Below are 19,452 nucleotides of genomic sequence, written 5' to 3' on the forward strand. Positions count from 1 at the left end.
ACAACCGGTCAACGATACAAGGTAAGAGACATTAAAATATAGATACTAGTAAAACCTGACCAGGAATATATGATAACGCGCCATGTTGCGGAATTTCACTGGAACTAATTTGTTCATACTAAACTGAACTGTCACCTTATACATGAAAATAACAGCGCCCTCTTAATAATGATCATATATATTACTGGTCAACTTTATATGTTTCGGCATTAAAGTTGAGATATGTAATGAATTTGTATGTATGTAATGACAGTGAGATTTTGAAATTAATGTAAGTAAATAGAAAATTCGCAGCTAATTGCATGATTGACCTATTAAGTTTCAAGTTTTAGAGTTAAATGGGTGAATCGACTTTTTAATCTCAGTTGTTGCCATGGAGTTACGTTACTACGGACCACTTTTGATGTACGATTCCGACCATAGACCTAGTATTACATAGATGAGCTATACGCGTGCCTCCGTGAGGGACAAAACATACGCAAAGCGACAATATTAAAAACACGTTTTAACATTCCTGACAACATACCAAAATCAATCCACGTAATTCGGTCGGGTTATTTGTTGCCCACCATAAACCATACTAAATTTTTGGTGGGGAACAAACAAAAAGTGAGACTGTGACAAGGACAAGCAATAATATCGCTTTCTTTGCTACTTCTACTGAAATTTCCATAAGTGCATCTCGTTCGGTCGTTATTCCGACCGACCGGCTGAAGTCGGGCCGCGCCGGAGCATTTTCAATGTGCTTGTGTTTCGTAGAAAAAGAAGTGTCGGGCGCCCCGGCCCGGGCCCGGACCGCTCTAGCGTGAGTCATCCTTGACGGGTCAGAAAACTGCTTAAACAAGTTGATCCACTAATTTAGCTTAAACATTTTGCTCTTTAATCTCATTCACTCATTAAATTTTTTTTAATAGTCATCATTCTCTTGCCCTTGTCCCATTCACTTGGGGTCGGCGCAGCATGTCTTTCTCTTCCACACCTCTCTGTCGCCCGTCATTTCATCATTCACTTGCGTTCGTTTCATATCATCTCTCACACAGTCCATCCACCTTTTCCTCGGTTTTCCTTTCCTCGTACTTCCCTCCACATTCATTCGTAATACCTTTCTCGTCACATGACTTTCATCCCTCCGCATCACATGCCCGTACCACGCCAGGCGATTTGCCCTTACTTTTTCTGTTCTGTAGTATCCCAAATAATATAAAGTCCTTGCCAACTGATCAATTTAAAATACAATTAAAATCATATTTAATAAATAAATGCTACTACTCAATAAATGATTTTCTTAGCGATACTTAAATCACCCAATTACAACTTGTCCAGTCTACGTAATGGTTAAATTTTTACTCAATATTTTGTATACTTAATGTTTGTGCGTTTTGAATGTTAAATTGTATATGTTATATCTTTAATATGATGTATAAATCACCATACCATACCATAGTTTTTAAGTTTTATAACATTTGTACGCCAATAGGCAAAACACAGAGCTCTGTAATTACCTATTTTTACTTAAGACCTGTATCACCTGTGTTCTACAAATAAAATTTACTTTACTTTACTTTACTCATTCATGCACTATTTGGCGGCCATTACTCTATGTGTGTGTGTGTGTGTGTGTGTGTGTAGGTACTAATCAACTAATGATTCACCTTGCACTACCGACACCATAATAGTTATTTACGACACAATAGGAAATTCGCAACGAGTGGCGAATTTTAAAACACGACCGAAAGGAGTGTTTTAAATCGACACGACACGAGTTGCGAACCTATTCGCACGTGTATCGAACAACATTTTACAGTACCTAGGTACATATGGCCCTTCAAATTTTCAACGTAGATACGTGATTAGATTACAGGGTGTCGTAACGGAGCACCAGATGTAAACATTATACATCACAGAGAAATATGGTAAGAATAGAGTCAGACCGTAAAAAGTCTGCAGCGATTTTGAAAGAATAGGATAGTGCTTACTCCGTACATCAGTTTTGATATCAAAACGACTATTATTTTCGCAGTCGACATCTAGCATCGAGTACCGGAATTATTATAATTTACCCAATCATATAGGTACATAAATATCAAAAAGAATAGATAGTATAGAGGGGTCCTGTCATTGTCAATTTTGTAGTCACGGTACATTTACTGCCATCTATCGACACACGATTAAAACTTAAAATAAAATTGAAAATGTATAAAATAATCAAAATATGTTTACGGATAAATGATTCTCAATTTTTATTGTTCCATACTGACCCATGTTCTTTCACTGATATGTGTTAAAATTGTTAAATACCAAACGGTGGCGTTAACGCCATCTAGCCGAGAATAGGCCAAAGGTAATGGCGCCATCTATTCGAGAATGACTTTTCCTTGGCCGTCCGAGGCACGTTTTTTTCTTAGACTTTATTTATCTTATACGGAGTTATATATATCTCTGATAAATATAAAGCCTGACCAGGAATATATGATCACGCGCCATGTTGCGGAATTTCACTGGAATTATTTTTTTCATGCTATTCTGAACTGCCACCCTACATGAGAATAACAGCGCCCTCTTGACAAGATACATATGCACTTGACGCATAGGCACCTGACGGCTACATTAGGTATGCACGTCTCCTCGCTATTTAGTCATGGCAAAGACATATGTAACTTCGTATAAGACGAATAAAGTCTAAGAAAAAAACGTGCCTCGGAAATCAAGACAAAGTCATTCTTGGATAGATGGCGTGACAACACCGTTTCATATTTAACAATTTTAACTCATATATAGGTATATCAGTGATTGAACATGGGTCAAAATGATAAAAAAAACCGGGCAAGTGCGAGTCGGACTCGCGCACGAAGGGTTCCGTACAATAATGCAAAAAAAAAACGGTCACCCATCCAAGTACTGACCACTCCCGACGTTGCTTAACTTTGGTCAAAAATCACGTTTGTTGTATGGGAGCCCCATTTAAATCTTTATTTTATTCTGTTTTTAGTATTTGTTGTTATAGCGGCAACAGAAATACATCATCTGTGAAAATTTCAACTGTCTATCACGGTTCGTGAGATACAGCCTGGTGACAGACGGACGGACGGACGGACGGACGGACGGACGGACAGACGGACAGCGAAGTCTTAGTAATAGGGTCCCGTTTTACCCTTTGGGTACGGAACCCTAAAAAATCATTTACATACACTATTACATAATTTTATACGTGTTTATTTTGAGTTTTAGTCGTATGTCGATAGATGGCAGTAAATTTACAGTGACTACAAAATTTACTATGACAGAACCCCTCTTTGATCACGGAATACTCCATGACCAAAGAGGGGATCTGTGGAATACTCCATGACCAAAGAGTAAAAGGAGAAATCCCTTATGGTAGAGCAGTTGTAAAAGTGTCCAGCAGTCAGATGTAAATAATAGTTCCAAATCTCTCCAGAGTAGCCTGAGTAGCGCTAGGGTAGCTAAGGACGTAGGCGTTATTGACAAGGTGAAGTGCGCTGTCAACTGGCTGTCAATGATTAGATTTTTATCATCAAATATTCTAGGTATTGTAGCGTCACCTGTTTAAGGTTTTTTGACGGGCACTTTTTGATACATGGAGATTATTTTCATTACCTTTACATATTATACATAATATGTGACGTTCCACGGCAAAAGGTACCTTATGGCGGTTGGCGCTTACGCTATTATAAACGTCACTCCAATACTAATGCGGCGCTATGCGCCAGCCGCCATAAGATACCTTTTGCCGTGGAATGTCACATATATTTAGTACTGTATGTAGTGGTGTGTGTAATCCTTCACCTCAACTGCCTACGTATTCGAACTTCAAGATATTCACAAGAGACGACACGTACTAGATCCATTCTAGATACGTTATAGTTTAGATATCAACTAGTTCTCTTTTGCAGCGCAATTCGGGCAACCAATGTCACTTTTACGTTAGATAGAGTAAGATATCTATTAGATGTGAATTGGATCTCTAAGTCATGTCCTGTGGAAATCGTTCAAGAGTATCTCCAGAATCGCGCAAATGTCAAATTTGACAGGTTAGATCTTAAACATATATATCGTATCTTGTTGATGTCTAAAAGATAGATATCTTACACTATTAGATAATAGATGTCTATTTCAAAATCCGAATCGGGCCCTACATCTATAAACACCAAGACCGGCCATGACTTGTGCTGTTGTTTACATAACCAATATAGAATTTACGTCCAAAGTTCAAATATGAACGTGTTAGCAAACACGTTACATTCGAGAGTTCCGTAATCTTGGATGTGTGGATTTTTGCGACTGTAAGATATTAGAAGACTACTATAGTTAGACCAAGAAAAGTCTGCAGCGATTTTGATAGCGCACGCAGTGCAAGTGTTATTTATACGTCATAATTTCATAGAAGTTTGACGTTTAATATGACACTTGCTCTGCGTGGGCTATCAAAATCACTGCAGACTTTTCTCGGTCTGACTCTTGTAGGGTATTTGACTGTATAAAATAAATTATTTTTCACCACACCAGCTCGGAAAGAATTACTTTGCACTTCATAAACGAATAGCAAAGTTGCATTTTATTCACATGTGAGACAAAGTAATTAAATGCAAATTTTGAGTTGTTTTCTTATGTTTGCTGGTAGAATTGACTTTTAAATGATGATTTTGGATGATAAATATTTTATAACATTCATTTGGATTTGATTTTGTTTGATATTTTACATTTAATATTTGCTTCGGGTTGGTGTGGTGAAAAATTTTGTGTTTCACTCGGGGGCAAATTTTGTTTAACGCTCGTGGTTTGAAACCCTCGCAACGCTCAAGATTCAATTTTTCGAACCACTCGCTACGCTCGTGGTTCAATTTTGGAATCTTTCGCTTGCTCGGGTATCAATATTAGCACGTGCGGTTAAACAACAACTTTGCCCCCTTGTAAAACAAATAACTATTACACCATGCATGAAATAAAGCGACAGAAGATTAATAGAGAAACGTAGACAGCAGATAGTTTTAGATAAAATTTCTATTTTAAAACCCGTATAAAACTATAAAGAGTAGGTAATTTGATTGTGACGTCACATGCTAGTCTTTTATATAAATTCCATAGTAGCAAAATCGTTTTGACCATATTCTAATAAACATGGTCTTCTCTTCCCAGAGTGACACAAGCCTACGTCACAATAACATGGCCGCTATATATATCGCTATATAATATGCAATAATTGCATATTATCATATAGCGCTGTCGCAATTTGACGTAGGCTTGTGTCAGTCAGGTGACCTAGAAAAGACGGGAAGAGAGTACCAGGCGGAGTATATTATTATACCATAGTTTTGACAGTTCGAAAAAAGAAACTGATATGACTAGTAGTCAAATACCCTATTTAAATAAAAGGACGGTCCAAAAATACGGTAAAAATCTATATCTAGAGAGGGCCCCTGGGGCATAGTGTCAAGAATGCTGGCAGCATTTCCTCGCTGGATCGCAACGCTTATGCGTTGAGCGAGGAAGCTGCCAGCTCTTTTGTCCCCAGTTCCTTAGTTTTAAAAATAAAAGTACATAGGTTAGGTTAGAAAATGTGTCAGCTGAAGATTTCTTCATACTTGTACCCGGACTTATAAATTGCTTCACTGCACTTACAATAGCATTGTATGCATTGTTTAGAGTTATTGCATTGTCGGTGCATACGATCGTTTTTTTGAGTACGTATGTAAATGAAAGCGTAAATAAGGATGACTCACGCTAGACCGGGCCGTGCCCGGGCCGAGACGAAGGGTGCAAAACTCATTCTTTGGGCAAACTCGTCTCCGTTCGGCTCAGCATTGCTCCGAGCAATTATTAGGGTTGACACAACTTGACGTCCCTTTGCGTGCACGACCACAGATAAGATAATGGCTTGAATTTTGTCAACCCTAAATAGCCGAAAGGGATAGTGCCATATATTAGAAAGTGACAGCATGATTCGACCCTGAACCGCTGTCAAACTTCGGTTTTGTAGGAAGTTTCCTTTCTGTACGGTAGTTATTATTTATTCTGTGATGACGTAAATAGGTATTTAAACTATGAAATTTGAACTTCTCACAGTAGAAATGCTGCTTACCTTGAATACTTCTTTTTCATATTATCAGTATTATCACACATTAAAGGTCTGTGCACACCGGCTTACGTGTGCGTGACGTGCGCGTGCGCTAAAATGTTGGAGCCGCACACGCACACGTCACGCATGCGGTGTGCCGTCTCTCATAAGGATCTGTATATTACAACGCCGCACGCGCACGTGCACGTCACGCATACGCAGCCGGTGTGCACAAGCCTTTAGGAAGACTCACGTTAGCACGTTAGCCGAACGGAGACGAGTTTGCCGAAAGGAGGAGTTTCACACCCCTGACGTCATTTAGAAGAGTTAAGGCCCCGTAGACAACATGCCAATCGCTAACGCTACGCAGCGAACGAAACGCAACTGTCACTGTCACACATAGACCTAGTATTACATAGATGAGCTATACGCGTGCCTCCGTGAGGGACAAAACATACGCAAAGCGACAATATTAAAAACACGTTTTAACATTCCTGACAACATACCAAAAACAATCTACGTAATTCGGTCGGGTTATTTGTTGCCCACCATAAACCATACTAAATTTCTCCTGAGGAACAAACAAAAAGTGAGACTGTGACAAGGACAAGCAATACTACTGCTTTCTCTGCTACTCCTAGTGAAATTTCCATAAGTGCATCTCGTTCGGTCGTTTGGCCCGTCCCCCGTGTCATCTCTATATTATTGTACCTCTGTGCTGTCACACTAATATGGAAGAGTGATAGAGAGACAGAGCGATTCAATGGCGAAGCGGATTTTCATGCGGTTTTCACATATTAATAGAGAGATTCTAAGGCCCACTTGCACCATTCCAGTAACCCCGGGTTAGCGTTAAACCTGGCGTTACCATGGTTACCAGTACAATTTGATACTAGGTTAACGGTTTAACCGCTTAATCCCGGGTTAGTGGAATGGTGCAAGTCGGCCTTTTTTTTAAATGGATCTTTTAAGCTGAGCCGCGCAGAGCTGTTATGCTTAATATCGGATTGCCTTATGCTACAGAATAAATAGTACTAGGTACAGAAGACTCACTCTCTAACAAAACGCGTCTGTTACTATCAGCACAGATATGGCCGCTAGGTGGCGACAGCGCCACGCGCGTCTTATGGCTTTCCCCAAACTTGGGGTGGAACGGATGTACTTTTAGCTACCTGTAGCAAAGCGACGAAATCGCGGAGTGAGCCACGCCTGCTTATGCTTAATATCGGATTGAAGTGGGCCTTAAGGAAGGTTTCTTCTTCTTCCTCGCGTTATCCCGGCATTTCGCCACGGCTCATGAGAGCCTGGGGTCCGCTTGACAACTAATCCCATGATTTGACGTAGGCACTAGTTTTTACGAAAACCTTAAGGAAGGTTTAAGTACATAATTTGTTAAGGTTTACCCGTGCGAAGTTTTTGACAAAATCTGTCCATACAAGCTTAAATCGTATTCATAATTTTTTATTCTTGTTTACTTCACACTCTCGTTTCTTACGTAAACGTAAATGTTACGTCAAGTCGGTTATGCAACGCAAAAGTGAAGTAATTGTATGCATATGTCAGAAATAATGGTCATTTAAAGTCAATGACCATGTAGTGCAGTGGTCGGCAACCTTTTAGCAGCCAAGGGCCAAGTTAAGGAAGTTGACGCGGGCCGCACTTTTGTTAATATGTGCGACTTTATTCGACACTGTTGTTTGACAATATTGTATACAAAATGGCCAGGGGGGCTCGCGGGCCGCAAGTGACAGGTTCGCGGGCCGCATGCCGCCCGCGGGCCGCTTGTTCCCTATCATGTTTTTAAATTATATAGATAGGTGTTTTAACAAAGAAAAAGTTATCGATGAGTTCAGTTATACAAAGAAAATAAGTAAACGTACTGATGCTAGACGCGGTCCCTGTACATGTCATCTTGAAACTTAAGTCATTGTCAACAGAGGTGACAGCAAGCTGTCATCTATTGGGCATTACGGTGTCGAGCACTAGTACATTTACCTTAGAGCTAGTCGAAATTTTGTATGTATAACTTCTACTAGCTTTATTTTTTTACTTGAAAATATTTGGGTAGAAAATACACAATACGAAATTATTAAAAATTCGTAGCCGCCTTTGTGTAGTGTTACGTTTTTTAGGGTTCCATACCCAAAGGGTAAAACGGGACCCTATTACTAAGACTTCGCTGTCCGTCCGTCCGTCCGTCCGTCCGTCCGTCTGTCACCAGGCTGTATCTCACGAACCGTGATAGCTAGACAGTTGAAATTTTCACAGATGATGTATTTCTGTTGCCGCTATAACAACAAATACTAAAAACAGAATAAAATAAAGATTTAAGTGGGGCTCCCATACAACAAACGTGATTTTTGACCAAAGTTAAGCAACGTCGGGCGTGGTCAGTACTTGGATGGGTGACCGTTTTTTTTTTTTGCCGTTTTTTGCATTATGGTACGGAACCCTTCGTGCGCGAGTCCGACTCGCACTTGCCCGGTTTTTTACTTGAAAATATTTGGGTAGAAAATACACAATACGAAATTATTACAAATTCGTAGCTGCCTTTGTGTAGTGTTACGTTTTTTTATGAGACTCCGTCGTTTCTAATTACTAATAACAATTAGCCTTGAAGTCTAATGACGACACTTAATTACCTGCTTGTACTTGTTCCATCATCATCATCATATCAGCCCTTTATCGCCCACTGCTGAGCATAGTACGCTGCTCTTCTAGTACGCCACTCGTCCCGGTCCTGAGCTAATCTCATCCAGAAGTGACCCGCAATTTTCCGGATGTCGTCCACCCAACGAGCCAACGGACGGACGCCAGGCGCTTCTTTCATTTGTACTTGTTTGCTATAATATAACTACATTTTGTATGGATCTTCACAAAAACATCCAAGATTGGTATGAAAAACTGCGGATACTTTTTTGTTTCAATCGATAGTCGAAAAAATATAAGGTATACTTTTTAGAGCGCACAGAAGGAGTTGGGGTTTAGTTTTTGAACATTTTATTTAATTCCTTTTTGGGGTTAATTATGCTTTCGTGATTAACTATTTTTGTGTTTGTTTTTGTATTTTGCAATCTAGAGCTTTAAATATCTATGACCTCTACGTGGAAAATTTATACATGTATAAGTAATACTACTAATTGGCTATAATAATTATTAACCACCATTTCTATTTATCAGAATCCAAGATGGCCGACTCGCAAGTGCGCGCGTTCTACGCCGGTAAAAACTTCTTCATCACCGGCGGCACTGGTTTCGTAGGGCTGTGCCTGCTGGAGAGGATCCTGAGGAGTTTACCTGACGCTGGCAAGGTGTACCTGCTGATGCGGCCGAAGAAGGGGAAGAAGATTGAGGAGCGGCTTGAGGAGTTTCCCAAGAATCCGGTGAGAACTATTTCATTCATTCAAGTCAGTCATAGTATACGCCCCAAAGCTTTAAGGGGGAGGCCTATGTTCAGCAGTGGACGTCTTATGGCTGAGATGATGATGATGATAGTCTAAGCCCAAATACACTTAGGAGGGAAAAGGGTAGAAGAGATTGCCGAGTTTCCGAAGAATTAATACTTTCTTGCATTTCCTAATTATATTTTTTTACGAGACTGATATGTTTTCTCACTCCCGTCTCCCCTTGTCGTCCACGACTCCCGACATAGTGCCTCCTCCGGCCAGTTGTTGAGAAAGGTGTTTAAATAGGTCGTCCCGCCATCTCCGTCTTCCTAAATATATTCAAATTCTCACAATTTTAATTTTTTTTTACGTTACAGATCTTCGAAACTCTCCTCCAGACCAACACGCCCGAGATCTTAAAAAAACTGGTCCCCATAGCCGGCGACGTCGGGGAACCGAACCTGGGACTCAGCGCTGAAGACCGCCAGCTGCTGGTGGAGAATGTCAACGTCATCATCCATTCGGCTGCTACATTGGATTTTGAGGAGGGCTTGAAGCCGACAGTAAGGATTAATGTGCTTGGGACGAGGAGAGTTATGGAGTTGGCTGGGCAGGCTAAAAATTTGAAGGTATGTTTCTGACATCATCATCGTCATTATCATCATCATCATCATTATCATCATCAACATCATCGTCGTCATTATCATCATCATCATCATCATCATCATCATAACTTAAGAGCTTTGCTCGTGTCGGTGAAGTAATCGCCGACCATTTCTTTCTTGTGCCAGTATTTTGATTTACTCATACGACGCATTATTAGGGTTCCGTACCCAAAGGGTAAAACGGGACCCTATTACTAAGACTTCGCTGTCCGTCCGTCCGTTTGTCACCAGGCTGTATCTCACGAACCGTGATAGCTAGACAGTTGAAATTTTCACAGATGATGTATTTCTGTTGCCGCTATAACAACAAATACTAAAAACAGAATAAAATAAAGATTTAAATGGGGCTCCTATACAACAAACGTGATTTTTGACCAAAGTTAAGCAACGTCGGGAGTGGTCAGTACTTGGATGGGTAACCGTTTTTTTTTTGCTTTTTTTTTGTTTTTTTTTTGCATTATGGTACGCTTCGTGCGCGAGTCCGACTCGCACTTGCCCGGTTTTTTTTTATTTGGCTGAGATAAGTAATTCTAGGTCTCCCTTCTTCTCTTGTCACAAGACATGTCTCTTGGTCTTGGTGTCTTATGTTGTCCTTGTTTCTGACAAGGTTATATTAACTTGTAACTAAATAATGCTAGTGGCTCTGTAAGCTATAGACCCCTAGGCTATAAACTGAATAAAGGATGACTCACGCTACAACGGACCGGGCCCGGGCCGAGGCGTCCGACATGTCATTTTCTATGACGGCTGATCGCCGCACGTGGTATTTTTCATAGAAAACTAAGCTCCGGAAGCTCCGGCCCGGCCACAGCCCGGTCTAACGTGAGTCATACATAAATGCCATTTTGAAAAATTTCCCAAAACTGAATCGACAAAAAACTTTTTTTTAATCATGGAACCTACTCACAAAATTACATGAGAATCTGTTGAGAATTGCGACCTGGAGAGGAGAAAATCTCCAACCAGGTCCAAAGAACTAGGCGGCTGTATGAAAAACTCATTGACCCCCGATCTGGGTCATGGCTTGTGTAACAGGCGTTAGTGCCTTACGGCGTGGCAACGTTTCGAGTGTGATGGACCTTTGGAACTGGCATGGCGCAGAACGGGTTTTAGGTTAAAGGTCTTCCACTTACAGTAGGTTGGTAAAGATGCGCGATGATTTTCTAGTAGAAGGTGTATGTAAAATGTATTCAGGCAATCAGGCACTTAACTTAAACCAAAGTTGTTAATTGTTAATGTTAATTAGTTGACTATAATAACTTAAAATTACTAACACCTTCTTCTTCTCTCTTCCTGTGTGTGTGTGTCAATCAGAAACGATTAAAATTAGACTTTAATCCAGAAGACAATACAAGAAATTATATTTTAGGTACTGAATAAAAGATGGCTCACGCTTGGTCTTTCTATGACAGGTGATCGGTGATCACGTGATGCTTTCTATATAAAACTGAAGTATCGCATGTCTCGGCCCTGGCCCGGCCCGTTCTAGCGTGAGATCCTAAATCCAACTCTACATCATGAGAAAAACACTAACAACAAAAAATCTCTCATTTCAGGTCATGATCCACGTATCATCAGCGTACGTCAACTCCTATCTCCACGAGGCCCGAGAAAAGCTCTACGATGCACCAGAAGACGTCGAACAAGTCATAGCATTAGTCGACACCCTTTCTGACGAAGCCCTCGCAGTTGTTGAACCAAAACTGTTGAAGACACATCCAAATACTTACACATTCACTAAGCATTTAGCTGAGCATGAGGTCGCGAAGTATGCTGATAAATTCCCGTGTACTATAGTCAGACCTAGCATGATTGTCGCTGCTTGGAAAGAGCCAGTTCCTGGTTGGACTTGTTCCAAAGTTGGGCCTCAAGGTTTCTTAATGGGTGCCTCTAAAGGCGTAGTCCGAAGACTGCCTTTAGCTGTAAATAATATTGCTGATTATATTCCTGTAGATGTCGTGGTTAACGAATTATTGGTAGCCGGTTATCAATCCGCAAAATCTAATACAGGTCTGCTTGCTATATACCATTGTACTTCATCAACTCAAAAGCCGTATCGCTGGGCGATGCTTGAAGATACTATTAATGAAACTTTACATAAATACCCGTTGAAAAGCGCCGTTTGGTATCCGCATCTCAAATTCGTAAATTCCCTGTTACTCTTCAGAATTTCCGCCATCTTCGTTCATTTTATCCCAGCTATTCTCCTAGATATGCTTTTACGTGTAACTGGGGGTCGTCCTATCCTATTTAGATTACACAAAAATGTCTGGAACTCGCTAAACAGACTTGAAAAGTTCATCTTCACTGAATGGAAATTCCATAATACTAATTCTATCGAGCTAGCAGGTAAAATGAATAGCACTGACAGTAAGATGTTCTATATAGATATATCTGATATCGAATGGAGGGCTTACTTCACTGCTTTGCATTTAGGAGTAAGAAGATACCTGAATCGTGAGAAAGAATCCACCTTAGAGGCAGCGAGAGGAAAAGATACTTTGTTGCTGGTCTTTCATGTTATTTGGCAGCTTTTGGTCATTTATCTTTTCTGGTATCTCTTAGCTTGTTTGACAGGATTAACCATGACGCAGAGTGCGTGGTGTGTGCCGGCGTTATATATTTTGTACAGTTATTTATAGACTTTTTTGAGCTGTTTCTAGACTAGTTTAATCTGAATATTATTTTTTAGGCAAACCGATGACACTTAATGACTTGTACAGATGTAGACCATAATTATATTCCATCGTATTATCACGGAAACGAACGAACGTGTCTTGCTATTTCAGTCAGTCTCGGAACAAAAAGTACTGTACGGATATGATGGTCGTTTTTGTCTACGTGACAGCGTGATAAAACGGTATCCGTCACTTTCTATCCCACGGTGTTAAAAAGTGACAGTTATTTTATCACGTGGATAAAGCCATCCATAATACGCCGGCAGATGTTGATTGAAGTAGCATGACAAATATACTTGCACCAAACAAAGTCTGCAGCGTATTTGATAGCCCACTCAGTGTAAGTGTTATAATTTCATAGAAGTTTGACGTTTAAAATGACACTTGTACTGCGTGGGCTATCAAAATCGCTGCAGACTTTTTACGGTCTGACCATACGAACCTTTCTAAGAAAATACAATGGAAAACAATTATGCACTACTTCTGTAGCTGCTACTTATGCGCTGGGGGCTTAGCTAAAATGACAATCGTACATCCAAAAACGACAAAAAAATATAAAAAAATGTATTGGGATGATAGATACTATACGATGACGTGACAAGTTTCATACATAATCGTTTTCAACGCTTGCCAACTTGGCTAAGCCCCCAAGCTTATTTACTAACTTACTTTATTGTAAATAAGTAATTAAGTAATTACTACTAGTAGTAATTAAGGTTTTTTGACTGTAAACTAAACATAAACTTTATATTAACCCTCAGGGTTGGAAGCTCAGGGCTATAACCGCGAAAATCGAAGTTCGCAAATTGCGGGCATTTTTCTCTGTCACTCTTATTACGCCTTCATTGGAGTAAAAGAGAAAGATCACCGCAATTTGCGAATATCGGTTTTCGCGGTAGCCCCTCTGACGGCGGTCGCTTTCGTAAAAACGAGTGCCTACGTCAAATCATGGGATTAGTTGTCAAGCGGACCCCAGGCTCCCATGAGCCGTGGCAAAATGCCGGGATAACGCGAGGAAGATTTTCCATTAAATATTTTATATGGACCATTAGGTAGGTTATACATATTTGTGACGTTGTCTCTGAAAAGGGACCTTATTGTCGATGGCGCTTACGCCATTGTTAACGAAGCTCCGATATAAATACTATGCCGCGCGACGCTGTGCGGCGCGGCGTAAGCGCCATCGACAATAAGGTCCCTTTTCATAGATAATGCCCCATTTTTTTTAAATTACTAAAAAAAGTCTTAAGGGTAAATTGCCCCAAATTGTTTTATAATAGGTAAACAACACATAATGCTTGTTATATTCTTTTATGTAATACGGACAATGGTAGTTTTTAATTAGGTATTATATTTTCGTTGTTATAATGATATTAAAAATAGTATTAATATTCAACACTTGTTATGTTATGTTTATAACTTTATTTTAACTTTACCGTAGTCTCAGATAAGGTAAGTGAAATAGTTATTTGTTTTACAAGGGGGCAAATTTGTTGTTTAACCGCTCGTGCTAATATTGATACCCGAGCAAGCGAAAGATTCCGAAATTGAACCACGAGCGTAGCGAGTGGTTCGAAAAATGGAACCTTGTGCGTTGCGAGGGTTTCAAAGCACGAGGGTTAAACAAAATTTGCCCCCAAGTGAAACACAAAATTTTTCACCACACCAACCCGAAGTAAATATTAAATGCAAAATATCAAACAAAATCAAACCAAATCAAATCCAAATGAATGTAATTAAATAATTGTCATCCAAAATCATTATTTAAAAGTCCATTCTACCAGCAAACATAAGAAAATAACTCAAAATTTGCATTTGATTGCTTTGCCTCACATGTGAATAAAATGCAACTTTGCTATCAGTTTTTGAAGTACAAAGTAAGCCTTTCCGAGCTGGTGTGGTGAAAATATATGTATTCAGTATGTCTTCCCAGATGCTTCCCAGTAATCTGTCAAGAACAAGAAAGTCATACATTAGCAATAGAAACAGTTGAAATGCAGTTTAATCTGTCCCAATCCTAAACATTACTATATATTTTTATAAAATTCCCTTTATCGTAATATATCTAGAAAGGGAAACACAAAAAAAAAGAAAACAAGACAATTTATGTTTTATTTTTGTAATATTGTGGAGGTGGTCGTTAATAAATGTTTATTTTTGATGTTTTGTTTTATTTGTATAAGAGCAACAAAGGTAGGGATAGATAGAGTTAGACCAAGAAAAGTCTGCAGCGATTTTGATACCTTACGCAGTGCAAGTGTTATTTAATACGTCAGAATTTCATAGAAGTTTGACTTTTAAAATAACACTTACACTACTCGTGCTATCAAAATCGTTGCAGACTTTTCTTGGTCTAACTCTATATCTTGAGTTATTATTAAATACAAGCAATCCATCCAAATACAATCCATCACAATATAAGGCAAACAAACAAACAACAAAATCAAACACAACAACACACAACAAACAACAACAAAAAACAAGAAACAACAAAATCGAAATTTCGTTATCTAACCTCTCTATAACTCTTGCATATTCGAGCAATAAAGAGGCAACCAACTAAATTTCGATTTTCGCGTCTCCCGGTAGGCCCTTTGTAAGCAAATCGCCTTGATGCATCATGTTATAAATAAATAAATATTATAGGACATTTTTACACAAATTGACTAAGCCCCACGGTAAGCTCAAGAAGGCTTGTGTTGTGGGTACTTAGACAACGATATATGTAATATATAAATACATAGAATACAACCATGACTCAGGAACAAATATCTATATCATCATATAAATAAATGTTATATTTTATTGTCTGTGAAAACTTGTCAATAAACTAAGGCGCAGTATGTATAAGTTACTCTTTGGTTTACTATAGGCGCTAGTGCTGCACTCTGGCGAGAAAACATTGCAGTAATACCCCCTAGTTAACACCACCATCACGCACACAAATGTTATAAAGCACTACCCGACAACAGATGGCAGCACTCACTACGTCAAAACATCATGTGTTTTAAAAACACATACGTAGAGCTCGCACAAAAGCGTGCGGACATAAACATGTCGAAATAAAGATAAAATGACTAGAACATGAAGCTCGTGTATACATATTTTCGGTGCTTTGTCCGCGTCGATATCTTTAACCCACTAAGACAGTTCATGTTCATAATATTATTATATCACCATGAAATGTTGTCACATACTTATGTGCGACTGTGAACTTTGTCCCGTGGTATTAAGGTCTATTGCAAATTGCCGTCGAGTTGTCTGACGATTGCCACCCCTGTCATTATATGGATGATGGTGGGACAGTGTTTTAATTAATGTATCGATAAAATATAATAAAAATCTTGTACTAATACCTACCTACAGCAGGGGTGCGAATCTCCTGAGATCGGCCAAACTCGGCTCCGCTCGGCTCAGCATTGCTCCGAGCAATTATTAGGGTTGGCACCACTTGACTTCCTTTGGCGTACACGACCACAGATAAGATAATCACTTGAATTTTGACAACCCTAAATAGCCGAAAGGGATAGTGCCATATATTAGGAAGGGATAGCATGATTCGACCCTGAACCGCTGTCAAACTTCGGTTTTGTAGGAAGTTTCCTTTCTGTACGGTAGTACTATTATTTATTCTGTGCCTACAGCTTGGCAAAAAAGAGTAGAAATTAAAAAGTGGCAACACTCTAGTGTCGTCCCTTTCTAACCAATTCGTATAAGAAAACGGGACGACACTACAGTATTGCCACTTTTTAATTTCTACTCTTTTTTGCCAAGCTGTACTTATAATATAGGTTTTATTATACCTGCTCCTATCCCACAAAAGAATGTTATTTAATCAATTTTTCGTCTGTAGATGCCTCTATACTTACCTAACTCAATATCCAGGGCTAAAGTAATGTATAGATGTAGTGCATAATTATTTTGCTTCGTATCTTCACGGAAACGTCTTGCTATTTCAGTCCGTCTCGGTACAAAAAGTTCTGACGTTGACTGCAGAAGCATGACTAATACGAGAAAATACAATGGAAAACACAATTTCACCACACCAACCCAAAGCAAATATTAAATGTAAAATATCAAACAAAATCAAACCAAATCAAACCCAAATGAATGTTATTAAATACTTATCAACTAAAATCATCATTTAAAAGTCAATTCTACCAGCAAACATAAGAAAACAACTCAAAATTTGCATTTGATTACTTTGCCTCACATGTGAATGAAATGCAACTTTGCTATCAGTTTTTGAAGTGCAAAGTAAGCCTTTCCGAGCTGGTGTGGTGAAAACATAATTATACACCACATCTGTATTTAGGTACATAATGAACTTAACGGCCAGCTATATCGCTATCAATACTTTTTTTTCAGTACTGACCCCATCACTAGCGCTTTTCTGTCATCGGCAGCCATCTTAGATAGTTTATTTGAATTCCGAACGCCGTCGGCGGCGCGCGTAACGAAAACGCGGGAAAGTCGCGAGTGCACACACAAGGATGTTTTAGAAAGTGTAGTGAAGTGATATGCTGTAAATAGGTATGTATTAAAATTAGAGACACATTTTTAGGAATTTACGTTCGTCGTTCAAATATTTTTTTATTCGTTTTTCGGTTTATCGTGATAATCCAGACAGGTGTATGTAGTCGTCAATTTTTTTTTTATTTGTTTTTTTTTATATATTTTATTGCACATATTATATAAAGTTAGGCGGGGAAAGAGAAACTATGAGGCAAGAGAAACACTCGTAGGGAAAATAGTTGGAGATACTTAATGATATTAAAAACTAAATTAAATCATAATATCAAACATAAAAATAATGCATAAATATAATTAGCTTTAAAATACTTACGTATAAAGACTTTTTTAACAGATAAACTAACTAACTTAACTTTACCACGTAACGTTTTAACGTAACTTTCTCAATTTTTTCCTTTCTTTTCTTTTTTTTCCTTTCTCTTGCGCCGAGGAAAATAAACTATATTTCTCTTACACTACCGGACAATACAACAATGTAAAATGGCGGCCTTAATGCCGAATATCATTCTCTACCAACCAACAGGCCTAAACAGAGATTAACAATTGTTGTTAACTTGTGTTTGAGGAAGCCCGAGAGATTTTTTCTTCGAAAATAAATTTCTCTATATTAACACCATTTTCTATTAGAAGTTTTAGAACAAATTAAATTATTTTCAGAAAATATTATGATTTGTTTTTTTTTCTAGCTAGTAGAAACACTAATATTTTATACCTTTAAACGAGCATTTCTTGTATATTTATTTATATACATATTATATATCGGAATCGGCTCTAACGATTTCGATAAATAGGGATTTTCGGGGCCGAAAAATCGATCTAGCTTGGTCTTATCACTGGGAAAACGCGCATTTTTGAATTTTCAAATGATTTCCAGGCAAAGCTCGGTGTCACAGATATGAAATAAAATAATAAACTGAAATGAAATAACATATACTATATACTAAGAAAAAGTGACCTGCCGCGAAATGGCATACCTATACTTTATACCTACTAAGAACTTTTCCTGCCGCGCTAGCAGAGGACGCTAGTTCGATACCAGCCTGGGGAAATGGAGGCCTTGGTCACTTTTTCTTAGTATAGGGTCATTGCGTCAGTTCACCTTCTAGTGCCTGTTTCTGTCCACTTGGCTTGAATGACTTGATACGCAATTCTTTGTAGCAACTACGCCAAGTGGACGGAAACTGGCACTGGGCGGTAAAATGACGCAATGACCCTATGCCTTTTTATTTCAGTTTATAAACACCATTTTATCGAGTTATCATAATTTGATGCGGTTACGTAGTAGGTAATTATAATTATGCACGGTATTGTTTTCGATCAGCCGTCGCATTGTTTGGACAGGTGGAAATTGAAAAATATGCATAGTTATTTACTATTAATGCGCTATTTTTATGAGTCATAAGGTGCTAGTGCTCTGCTAATGCCCAATAGATGACACCTTGCTGTCACCTCGAGGTAGGTACCTATTATTTTATCACGTGGATAATCGTGGATCAAGCCATCCATAATACGCGCCGTCTGGTTAATGGGGAGACACTCCTGACTTCGGTCGAACTCGGCTCCGTTCGGCTCAGCATTGCTCCGAGCAATTATTAGGGTTGGCACCACTTGACTTCCTTGTGCGTGCCCGACCACAGATAAGATAATCACTTGAATTTTGACAACCCTAAATAGCCGAAAGGGATAGTGCTATATATTAGAAAGGGATAGCATGATTCGACCCTGAATCGCTGTCAAGCTTCGGGTTTGTAGGAAGTGTCCTTTCTGTACGGTAGTACTATTATTTATTCTGTGGTGTGGTCACAAATATTGAAATGTGCAATACATATTTCACATTTTCATTTACAAAAATGTGAACTATCAAATAGTTACATAATTATCTCTATAAAACGATTCGTAACATATGCTATAGTCACGCTATACAGTAATTTGTTAATAGAGTATTGATTTAAAAAGGACTTTATAGAGATGCCACGAATATTCGGCAACTATTCGGTATTCGGTCTATTTAACCACTTTGCCGAATATTCGGTATTCGGTCGAATGTTGCCTACTATTCGGCCGAATACCGAATACCTGTTGCCTACCTAAAAATAACCAAAAACTAGGTATATAGG

At 38.9% G+C, this 19,452-nt stretch overlaps 2 protein-coding genes across 2 annotated transcripts in view; both read left to right on the forward strand.

Moving 5' to 3' along the window:
* Positions 1-14,963, forward strand: LOC134677983 (putative fatty acyl-CoA reductase CG8306). The gene is made up of 4 exons (XM_063536417.1): positions 1-21; positions 9,254-9,456; positions 9,837-10,088; positions 11,681-14,963. The coding sequence occupies exons 2-4, from the start codon at positions 9,262-9,264 to the stop codon at positions 12,764-12,766; spliced, it is 1,533 nt and encodes a 510-aa protein (XP_063392487.1). The 5' UTR covers positions 1-21; positions 9,254-9,261; the 3' UTR covers positions 12,767-14,963.
* A 2,250-nt stretch (positions 14,964-17,213) lies between these two features.
* LOC134677970 (anoctamin-4) overlaps positions 17,214-19,452 on the forward strand; it is a 73,597-nt gene continuing 71,358 nt past the window's right edge. Inside the window, exon 1 of the mRNA XM_063536400.1 lies at positions 17,214-17,335. The gene's annotated coding sequence lies outside the window, so the exon portion shown is untranslated. The remainder of the gene's footprint in view (positions 17,336-19,452) is intronic.

The sequence above is a fragment of the Cydia fagiglandana genome, chromosome 27, assembly GCF_963556715.1.
Source record: "Cydia fagiglandana chromosome 27, ilCydFagi1.1, whole genome shotgun sequence".
Taxonomy (NCBI): Eukaryota; Metazoa; Arthropoda; class Insecta; order Lepidoptera; family Tortricidae; genus Cydia; species Cydia fagiglandana.